We start from the raw sequence: 11,656 nt of genomic DNA on the forward strand, positions 1-11,656 counted from the left end.
TTGTTCTTGCATGGAACGGTTGCTTTATGAATAATGATCACTATCTTACTTGATGAATAGCTTTTTACGCTATTTTGTGGATAGCATGGTAGGACAGGAATGAAATAATCTTTCATGGTAAATTATGGGACACCTCCCAAATATTTGATATTTCTAAACTGTATGTTAGTTGGTGGGCGAAGGCTAAATGGCCTATGGAAAACCTGTTGTCTTGGGTATTGTTAGAGACCCTTCTTGTGCTAAAAACTAGATTGATAAAGTTAAAGTTAAACCTGTTGTGAATTGGATTAGGCCTTGGATGGGCTGTATGAAGTTTAATGTTAATGGTGCTTCTAGGGGCTGCCTGGGTGCTTTTGAATCGATAGTGGTTTTTTTTTTTTGAAAGTTGTTGTTTATTTCAGAGCAGAGGAAACCAAAGGTTCACCTCTGGGGGAAGTACAAGCATGATTAAGGTCTGTTATTCACCTATTTGGGATAACAGTCCTTAATCCTCACAGCACTAGCCACCGAAGACTTTTCCAGAAAACAAAAACAACAGCAATCCCACCACCATCCAAACATATCAGGTGAGCAGGGTCATAAAAAAAGAAAAGAAACACAGCAATCCAACTCTACACAACTCAAGCAACCTAACAAAACAAAGCAGTAGCCACATAGAACCAGCCAACTCTCCACATAGAATCGATAGTGCTTTGAGAGATGGTAATGGCTATGTGAAAATTCTCTTTTCCAAATTAATTGGTATTGCCAATTCCAACTTAGCTAAGATTTAGGCCATCAAGGAAGCCTTCACCCTCTTTGTTGCTTCTCCTTGGATTGACCCTCATGAGATGATTATTGAACTGCATTTTCCTTTTCTTGTGTCTATCTATTTCAGCTATCTGATTTACTTGGGATTTTTTGTTGTCTTTCTGTTCTGTTGTTGGTTGATGTTCTATCTGCGTGTATCTTTGGAGTCCCTTGTGTTTGAGACTTTATCCTTTAATGAAATGCTTTTAAAAAACAAAAAAAAAACTATTTTTTATGCACTATATCAGAAATATTTTAATTAAGAGGGTATAATATTGAACGAATTTTGTTGAGGGAATGGACCCTTATTTTGTCCCTTATTGGACAACCGAGTAAATTTATTTGAAGTCAAAAGTCCAAATAACTTAGGATGAGATGTGCTCTGTATCTCACGGCAGGCAAATAGTCCAAGAATGGACCATCAATCATTATCATGGTATGAATCTGGCAACTCACTTTCTTCACCCTACTTTATAGAGTCATAAAGTAAAGAAAAAGCTTTCGTTTATGGGTTCCAGTAACTAGGCCTTCGGGGGTTTGGCTTTCTTTTTCTCCCAGGGAATGATTATCACTCCTACTCATGCAGGCCTTCACATATATAAGAAAAAGAAAATGCAATTCTGGTTCTCCCTCCCTCGCTGTGTGGTTTCCATGCAAACTCTCCGGATTCATTGCGTGTTAGATGATTTTATCCTAAAAATATTCTCAAAACTAGTTTATGTTTTAATCCTATATTAGCTTTAAAATGTTCATCACAATACTTATTAGGCAATCATAATTATGACCTATGAGGTATGTAGGCTTTTAGATTAAACCCAAGCCAACTCCTTCACCTATTATATCTTTTCTCAGGAACTGCTCCTGCTGTGATCTTAGAACATCACAACTCTTCAAGAATTTGGTTTTATATATGTTGAGTTCAAGATTCTTAATTATTTATTAAGAAGGAATAAAGTTAAAAATTTCGATTATACGTTCTTAAGACACATACGACTGCAATTCCTTGCATGGTTTTCACTTTCACTACTAGCTAGCACAATAGCAGAACAGCAGAACAAGATGAGTTGAACTTGAACCACATTTATGTGGTAGATTGAAATGGTAATGAATTATTGATTAGGATAAAGAGGAAACTCAAAATTTAAACTTTAATTCAGTGACTAACATAATTATATGGACAAACATATCGTTGCCCCTTTTACAATTAATAACCTGAAACAGAAACTTGCATGGAAAAAAGAAAAGACACAGCATGATTAATATAATCTAGTTGATCTTTCTGCAGTCACTCCTGATCTCTCCATTGCTTCCAGTAAGTGGACTTATGTTCCCCATCTTTACCATAGACTTAGCAAAGCTATCAAAGAATTGACTTTGACTGTTAGCAAACCTGTTAACAATGGCCACAGTGTCAGCCCCACTAGTGGAAAACAACTCTTGATCAGATTGGAGGAGTCCACGATGATTTTGAAGGTTCAAAAAGTAGTTGTTGTCAAAGGTAAGAGAAGTCGACTCATCAAGATCGATCAAGCTCCTGCCATCACGACCCTTAGGACATAATTGTGTAAGTGCTTTCAGGTATGTTGCATTAAGGGTTGGGTCTGATTTCCCTGATCCTTTGAAATTGTAGAGGCGGTCCATAAAAGAAGAGCATTGAGCACGTCCAAATGTGTGTACACCTGAGAAGCAACCATCATTGTTTTGAGATATATAGAAGAAGAAGAAGAAAAGTTCGTATAAATTGACTTCGTATATTAAACAAATTTGTGACTTGGTGGGATTTTTCTTAGTAAAATTACCAGACAAAGCGACTAGATCAGCGGAATCAAGTCCCATGTTTTTGAATTTGGCTGTGATATTGTTAAGGCTCTCATGGGCAGATGGGATGGCTCGAATCGCTTCTCGGTGTGCGGCCCGACCGTCCCTTCTTCCAAGTGGGACTTCCCATGTTGGACCTCCAGCCTACAAGTGAAAAATTCTCATTCTCATAGCAAGTGATAAAAGCTAATAGAAGGTCAGACCAGGTGAAGATTATTGCAGAATTATGAACCAAACTCCATCTGTGTGTAAATAAATGACTTGTACTTTTGAATATCTAAAGTACCAAAGAAACAGAAATTTGAGCAGCCAGGGCCAAAATATCAGCACAGGAGACAACGCGTGGGCAAGAATGTTCTAATGCTGCTTTGATATCATCGATGACAGAATATCCACCGGTTGAAAGGTTGGGGGTTGCAGTTTTCTCACTATCCGTACCATTCAGCAGAAGCGAGGCATCGCAACCCTGCACGTAGTTTCATTGACAAAGACAGAGATTCTCATTGGTATAGGAATCTTAATTAAAGCCAAATTAGTTGTTATATAATGCAGTTAGTCTTCAAGACACATGGAAAAGGCATTAAAGCATTAATACTTCCAGGGGCAGAATGCTGAATAACCTCTGGCATCAAAGAAAGAGGAAAAGGAAAGACAGCGAATTACATGGACAAAACAATCGTGAAAGTGAAGGCGAACAAGCTTGGGAAAAATCCAAATGTCATTTTGCTGAGCATTCTGCAGTACACTACGTACAATACTTGACACATTTGGGCAAGTTTTAGCATAAAACGTGCCACTAAGTTGAGCATTGGATTCCCCAAGCATCATAGCGGCAGAAAGGAGGAAAAGGGTTGCGATGATTTTGAATGAAGACATAATGGTATTTCCCAAACTTCTTAGATGGATATTGGCAGGAAATTGGGATACTTATGAGACATAGCAGATCCCTTATATAGAGGTAGCCCGTAGCTGGGCACGCAAGTTGACGCTCGAGCATATCTGCTCGGGGGATTGACTTGCAATGTGAATATGATGACTATATATGATTCTCCCATCACTCCAATAATGCAAGTGCACACTTCCATAAGTCTTTTAGAATTAAGAGCCAAATCAGGGATATAATTAAATAAATATTAACTAAATCCATTTCAAATCTTGGACCGAATATTTTTAGACTATCTAATTGTGTTTATAATTTGCCAACTACACATGGTTTCATAGCTAGGCGGTGGTTTTTATTGCAGAGCTTACTGATCCATTTCTTGGATGCAAAGTTATGGACAGTGACTACGCGAGCATCAGATATGCAAAATTAACTATGTACTAGTACAATAATTTCATGCAACATTTTAGGATATCTAGATGAGTAGCACCGCTGACAAAGTGTTTCCTTTGCTTGTATACATTGTTGATCACAAGTACTGAGAAGATAGAAACAAATACTATTGACCAGTTTTGGTTATTCAAATACTCTTTATATATATATATTCTATACAAGTTTTTGGCTGATAATCATATATATATAGTCAATTAATAATGGTATGTGGCTGGGTCAAGCAATAAGAAAATTGGACAGATGTGCAGCAAGAATCTTTCTCTAAGTGGCAGATATGGTCATATGAAGCTGACATTGAGAATACAGAGAAAGTACTTCGAGGCTCCCCTTTATCTTTGCTGGAAAAATGGACCAATTTTTGGCATCTTTTCTGGCAATATCGAATTCGTGGACTATAAGGAGCACTTGATTTTGTCACCCACCCGTATGTGGCGCCTACAATATTCCTCACGTGGTATTCGGTAAAATTTAAAAAAACAAAACACCTTCTTGTTTTTTCTTGTAAGTAATATATTTTGTTCTTTTTTATACCACCATGTGTCTAATTATGTATTTATATAGGAATAAATAAATAATTTTTTTGTGATCATAGTTTAGAAAATATTAGATCTGCATGTTCTTTTTTTTTTGTTTAATCATATTCATATTGGAATTGATTCATCACTTTTCTCTACATCTTTGTCATTTCATTAGGGGCAGATCTACAGTGCGAGCAGCCTAAAAATGCTTTTGGTATTTGGAAAAAAATTTTTAAAAAAATTTAGAAATTCCAAAGCTTCCATACAAGATAACTTTCTATTATATAATATATACATTAATTGTGTATAGGATTTCTACAGTTCATATAGATAGCATTGACAAGTGTAAATTAATAAAATAATTAAAAAATCATCTTTAATTAACATAAGAGTTTTGATTCTTATTTTTACTGTATACAAGAAAAGAGGCACCTCCCAAGTATAAGGTATACGAAATTATATTTATATGTTTATTAAAAGTAAATTGTAATAAAATTAGATGTTTCTATTTTGTTTGTTTTCTTACAGTATCTTTTAAGAACTTTATAACCTAAAGTTTATTAAATTGGATGACTACTGAACAAATTTGTTAACACAAAAATGACATATATATCCAAAAATATGTTATTTGGTTTTGGTATAGTTTGTTTCATTGTGCTATGAAATATATATATTAGTTGTAATGATTGTTTATCCGTAACGAGCATTATACATATTGTTTAGGCTATTTACAAATTTGTTAAAATCAATGACTTGCTGCAAGCTCCGTCAGGCAATATGTTAGCCCTTTTCACTGTGTGGACACATAATACTTAATCCAATGCATTTTGCATTCCCAGCTCATACATGGTTGTCAAAGGATGATATTTTAGGAAGTATCTTCGTAAAAGAAGGAAGAAATAACAATTGGGAAACTGCAGATACAGTAGAGTGGCCAATTGAGACTGTGGATGAGTGGACTAGCTTCTCCATTTTTGAATTAGTTGACAGAGCAGAATAATTACTGAATACAATGGATTCAAAATCTAGAATTGCCCCCGTGATTTTTGCTTGAGCAAGAGAAATCTTGTGAAGAATATGTTAGCTTGTAGACAAAAGAGGGCACCATAAACAACTCTAAAGCACCTTCATCCATACCTCTTAACGCGGTTTTCCACTTCTGAATGCAAAGACTAAAACTAAAGATAAAAATAGTGGGAATGATTAGGCTTATAGAATAGTTATCTATTACTCTCTCTCCTTCCTAGTTTTCTATATATTTTATGTTCCAAAATTATTGTGATTGTCAGTTTGAACCTACTGTGTTGGTTGGATTATATACTGTTAGTATTATTCTGTTGGATAAATTTTTTAAAATTTGGTTAATAATTTGTGTTTCTAACCTGCACTTTAGCTGGATCAGCTATAATAATTTCCATAATGGTTGATTCTTTGGTTTCAGCGATAGCTGCAGCTAGTTGGTGCATATCTTTTTGCATACTGATGATTTGTGCCCTAAATGGTTCCTTTTCATATCTGTAATATGTATCAGAGTCATGTGTTGTTGTTTGTTTATATAGTATAGAGTGCATTAAACATACTTGTTACCTTTGTTTGAATGTGGCTGTTTCTGGTATGTTCAAGTCAATATAAACTTTGGTGGCTGAGCAGGATGTAAGGTAAAGAGTGCTTGAAAGTAACAAACAAAATTAAAAGTTTGGCATGAAAAGAAACAAATAGAATTGAAAGTTTGTTTAGCAGATAATAATTCAATTGATTATACATGATTTTCATAGTCATGTATTTCTTGACTATTGTGGCAGCGAATACGATAATGGGGTTAATCACTTCATCTAGAAAGAAGTCTTCATTTATCCCTTTAGCTTTATCTCCATATAAGACAACTTTCAAATTGTTTCCACTGGTTTAGGTTTCGGGTACCCTAAGGGTGATACCTGAACCCGAGTCGAGTACTACAAGTAATACCCAAACCCGTCCTGTAACCGATTATGGAGTACCTGAATCTTATTTTATTGGGTTGGATACCTGTGGGTACCCGATTATTAACTAGCCATTTACATCGCTAAACACAAGTGCAAATTTTGAAAAGAAACCCTTTGAAAAGCACTTTTAAGAGTTCAATTTCACCTACACCTATATAGCTAAGAGAATCAACAAACAAGTTTCAAACTTTATAATGCATGAGAGGCTAAAACTCCCTAATGTCTTAATTATTCATATTTCAGGTCTAATTAACTACCTCAAATATCCTTAACTTCAAATATTTATATTTCGAGTCTATCCTAAATTAAATCAATTTATGGTGCATTAGGTTTACGGAATTTTTTTTTTTGGTTAAGTTTCTCTATTCAATTGCAACTTAAACTAACCACATAAATATCCTAAGATCCCTATTTGATTAGTCCTATTCAATTTATGGCATGAGCCCTAAAATAAAAAATAAGAAGTAGCAAATTTTTTTTTAAATCACCTTCTGGTGCCTAGGCCTCTAATGGTTGGCGCTTTAGTGCCAAGCTCTCAGGTGATGTATGAAAGGAATGTGGCAGCAAGGCATTGTGACACTGGTTGGTTGGTGCCTAGGCACCCTTCTCTCTAGTTTTTGTATGGGAGATGTAGGCATTCTTGGCACCACAACCTTGGAGTCCTTGAGGCTGCAGGGCTAGCCCCTTCAAGTTGCCTCGTGCAGAACTATAACAGTTTATCTAATTCCAATGTAATTTTGACCATGATTTGATCAAAACTAGGTGAATTAATAATCATAAAAGTTGTATCTCTTCCTCTTATCTTTCTAGTGGTTCAAGAATCACTTCAATCAGACTTTTGTAGAGCAAGTTATGCTCGAGATATCGCAACATGTTTGATGAGAGTTTGCACCTAGCCATCCTTTGCATGCTTCATCATCCATTAAGCTTTATGCACTTGAGAACCTTCTAAAACAAATAATTGAATCAATGATGGCTCAAATTAGGACTTTTAACATGGAATTGAACTAAAATTACTTGAATTATTATAATTTAACTTGCTTTGAACTTATTAATGAAAAACATAAAAACTACTTAAAACCAACTTAAAAACACAAGGACTTGGCTAATTTCATGCCCAAAAATGTGCAAGATAACTCTATGTCATAGAGTTATCAAAAGTATCTATACTTTTCAAACAGAATACAATTTTGCAAACTTCTAAAGAATAAGTATCGATACTTCATCTTAAGGTATCAATACTTTCTTCACAAAACCCAATTTTAAGCCAAGAATAAACCATTTCAGGTTCCAAATATTTCCAAAATCATTTCATTTCAAGTTCTTAGAGTTCAAAGATCAAATACCAGAGCAAATTCCAATCCTAAATAGGTTTTTTTCAAACTAGTAATTGATTCAATCATGATCAAAGTTTCAATTTCAAATCAAATTCATAATTCATTCTTTCAATACCATTAACAAAATAAACATTTGTGGAGCACTGACTTGAGAGGAACTAAGAGGGTAGGATCTTATCAACTACCAAGCATATATAGAGTTATGTCGTAGCACCAATTTAGTCTGGGATGTAAAGTCATCGACTTTCAGTAATAGAGGGTAGGATCATATCAACCAACTAGCATATACAGATTTATGCCAAAGCATCAATATATAGTCTAGTGCTCATAGACATTAACTTTTAGATAAACAAAGGGTGTCATCTCACCAAAATGATCTAGTACATATAGTCATTGACCTCAGAGTATACAAATCATTATGCACAATGGCTAACATCTATTGTCGCTAGTTACAAGTTCTTAACTTAATCAGTTCCACTAAAACATTTTCAAAATCAAAGTTTATCTAAATATTCATATTGGAAATAAAAAGGCTGATATCATTCACCAACAAAATCAAGTTGTTGTGACAAGATACTATCATTGCCATCAACCCATTTCTATCATTTCAAAGACAAAGTGACCCAATGCTAGGTTTAAAATCATTTTCATTTCAAATTTCGAATGTCATTCATAACATTAATTCACAAACAAATATTCAAAATTTTGAGATATGAAAACATTCAAAGTGCTTGTTCCCCGTGCACAAAACTAGATACATAATAGACATATTTACATAAAATATATAGCTTTCATCAAATTCAGTTTAAAATCATCATTCACATCACAATCCTTGTTATAGTTCATAATTCATTAGAAATACATTTACAAATGGAATTGTAGACTAGACATGCGTAATTATGTCAAAATAATTAAAAACGTCATATCTACCCTCATATTTGAAGTGTGTCTTTCTTTTTAGAACTTTTCGACGAAAGCTTGACCTCTACAAAATACCAAATTCTTCAATAGCACCAATCCATCATTTATCTATTGTTAATACCTTATTCTCTAAGCATACCATCACAAATAACCAATAATCCTTTTACCAACTTCTTCACTTAATCTTTAATCCATTGTTCAGTGACTAAATCTAATCTAACTATGAGATTAAATTTCAACTAGTTAAAGTTTATAATAACTTTACCTTAGTGAGCTTGACAGTACCCAAAATCAATCCAAAACCTAAGTTTTAGAGAGAAAACCAAATTTTTAATAAACCAATAATTTTGAAAATCATAACCCAAAGCTTAGAGATTATGAACAGTGAAACCTTACGTTCAAATGTTGTTAAAATGAAAATCTGATTTCAAATCTAAAATTTAGAGGCTTCAAATGGCTTGGAGAGATAAAAGAGAGTGCAAAAAGGGATGAGAGAAAAGAGAGGCTAAGAATAGTGAGAAAAACGTTTTAACCGTTTCAAGAAAAGTCTAAGGGGTTTAATGTTTTAAAATGGATGTGAAAAGTTTAATTTACCTTTATTGTTTTTCAAATCCACTATGTAGGTATCAATACTTTTAATAGAAGTATCAATACTTTTTATTTCTAGGTAAAGGTATCGATACTTGTTCATTGAGTATCGATACTTCATTCATTTGATGCATTTCTAGGTTTGCAAGCATTGATACCTTATGAATAGAAGTTGATACTTTTGGTCTAGAATGCAATTTTAAGTTGAAAACCAAGTCCTTTAACCCTTTCTAGGTCTCCATTTCCAAGTAAACTTTTTTACGAATCAAAATATACCTTTTTCAAGTAATAAATATTTGAAACAACATTGGAAAACAAACTTTTAGACGCTCACCAAGTTAAGCTATATATTTTTACCCTTAATTAAGGGTTAGGGCTTCACAAACATGCAACTGTTAAGGATTTGAAAGTATTAACTATGAATCTATGAACACTAGGCCATTTAGTGGTTGCCCACGATGTAACTCTAAATTTGATTTGGTTTAAGAATTGGACAACATCCCATGATTTTTTGTTAAACACAAGATCATTCCTTTCTGTCCATATGGATCACACTGTGGCAAAAAGGCCATCTTCGATATCTGAATATCTCTTTTTTTTTTTTACTTTTGTAGAGTTTCAAGCAATGAAGAAACCTTTTATAGTACTGAGGGATGCCTAGGCCACTTTCCATGTGGAACACCAAAAATCCTAGTCCATCGGAGTCCTTTAACAGTGTATAAACAAGTGATTTATTGACTCCACCTCTTTGTTACAAATAGCACAAAGCCAATGGTCCGTAAGTAACATTCCCCTTTTAATTAACTTGTACTTCACCGTAACTCTCCATGATAACTCTATTATATAGAGTTATTTTAACACATTTTAGGGGCTTAAGTAGCTAATCCTTGAGATTTTAGGTTCAGATTTTAACATTTTAAGAGTTTTTCTAGTTTAAGTTAGATTACATGTTAGTAATTAATTTAAGTTGTTTTAGCTCAGTTTTACTTTATTCTTCTTTAATTTTCTTCAAGAAGAGTTATTGTTGATTTCTCTCATGGTTTTGTGCAAGATATTTGATGAGCATGGTGCAATTGAGTTAAAATAGCACAAGTATGGTGAAGGCTTCACTTGCACATGTTGCAGTAATTCAAAGATAACTTGAGCTGCAGAAGACCAATTAATGTGATTCTTGATCCATTGAAAAGCTGAGAGAACGGACTACAACTTTTATGTTTACCCCTTTGCCCAGTTAGAACTATAACAAGTTAAAAATTACATCAACATATGATGGATGGATGTAGTTCTACACAAGACAGTATGGTGACAAAAGCTGTGGCTTTGAGTTGCTCATGGCCGCAACGTTGAAGGAGCTACCGTCGCAGCACTAGGAAGATCATGGTCGTAGCACTGTGTTGATGAGGTGCATCATACTTTGGCTCAAGGCCAGAGCACCACGACACCACCAATGATTGCCACAGCATTGTGGCATTAAGGAGTCATGGGTACGGCGCCACCTCAATTTCCAAAAATAAAAATTTTGACAAGAAATTGGAAAGTAGGCATCTTGTACCTATTTAAGGGATTTTTTGAAAGCATTCAAGGAGAGGATGATAACAACTTTTCTGAAGAATTTGAGCTAAGAATCAAGCAAGAAATCAAGAGCAATTGAGAGATATTCGAGATCAACCAAGGTTCAACATTAATTTCTTTCTCTTTTTTATGTTATACTTATTTTCTTGTTTTGAATTCATAGTTGAATTTCCTTGGATATCGTTTTATTTAGATATCATGAACTAATTTGCTTTTCTAGGATTATGGTGAATTTCAACAAATAGTCTGAATATTTGCTTATATTTTATTTATCATGAATGGGTATAGTTTTACTTATTCAAATCTGTTCTTAATACCTTTAATTGCCTGATCAACAATTAATTGATTTGTGAATCCAATTGAAACTTGACAAAGACATTTTAGGTTGGACTAAGATTTAAACAGTGTATGTTCACATCACTTAGGTGATCTAATTCGTAATTCGGGTAAGCATATGTCAATTGCCATACATAGCCAAATTAAGACACTTGCTTAATAAACTTAATTTAATTAATTCCTATAGACATATTGTGAACTAATTAAGTTAGATATTTGTGCAAGCATCTCGATGGAGACTTATCCATAGCTTTGGATTCTAGGTTAGTAAAACCACCCAAGAAAGATAAATAACAAGAGAAGCTAATATCGAATGAGGTGTTGAATGAATCCATAATCCTAGGTCTGTAATTTACTGTTTCTCTTAACATATTTAATTTTTGTTGATTAATTTAATGTTTATTTTAATTTCATTTTGATTATTTTTTTAATTTTTGAATTGCTTAAATAAGAAAATTT

General features: G+C 33.8%; 1 protein-coding gene across 1 annotated transcript; it reads right to left on the reverse strand.

Annotated features, from left to right (window-relative positions):
* Positions 1-1,920: 1,920 nt before the first annotated feature.
* Positions 1,921-3,528, reverse strand: LOC18589666 (peroxidase 15-like). The gene is made up of 4 exons (XM_007014732.3): positions 3,271-3,528; positions 2,894-3,073; positions 2,589-2,751; positions 1,921-2,468 (listed from the first exon to the last, which is right to left on the reverse strand). The coding sequence occupies exons 1-4, from the start codon at positions 3,481-3,483 to the stop codon at positions 2,056-2,058; spliced, it is 969 nt and encodes a 322-aa protein (XP_007014794.3). The 5' UTR covers positions 3,484-3,528; the 3' UTR covers positions 1,921-2,055.
* Between the last annotated feature and the right edge of the window lie 8,128 nt (positions 3,529-11,656).

Source organism: Theobroma cacao, chromosome 9 (assembly GCF_053813885.1).
Source record: "Theobroma cacao isolate CCN51 chromosome 9, ASM5381388v1, whole genome shotgun sequence".
NCBI classification, from domain to species: Eukaryota; Viridiplantae; Streptophyta; class Magnoliopsida; order Malvales; family Malvaceae; genus Theobroma; species Theobroma cacao.

Excerpts from the sequence above, each read along its gene's own strand:
- LOC18589666 (XM_007014732.3), bottom strand. The coding sequence starts at position 3,483 with ATGTCTTCATTCAAAATCATCGCAACCCTTTTCCTCCTTTCTGCCGCT. Across the intron at positions 3,074-3,270 it reads TTCACGATTGTTTTGTCCAT|GGTTGCGATGCCTCGCTTCT; the intron begins GTAATTCGCTGT and ends AACTACGTGCAG. Across the intron at positions 2,752-2,893 it reads CTCAAATTTCTGTTTCTTTG|GCTGGAGGTCCAACATGGGA; the intron begins GTACTTTAGATA and ends TTTCACTTGTAG.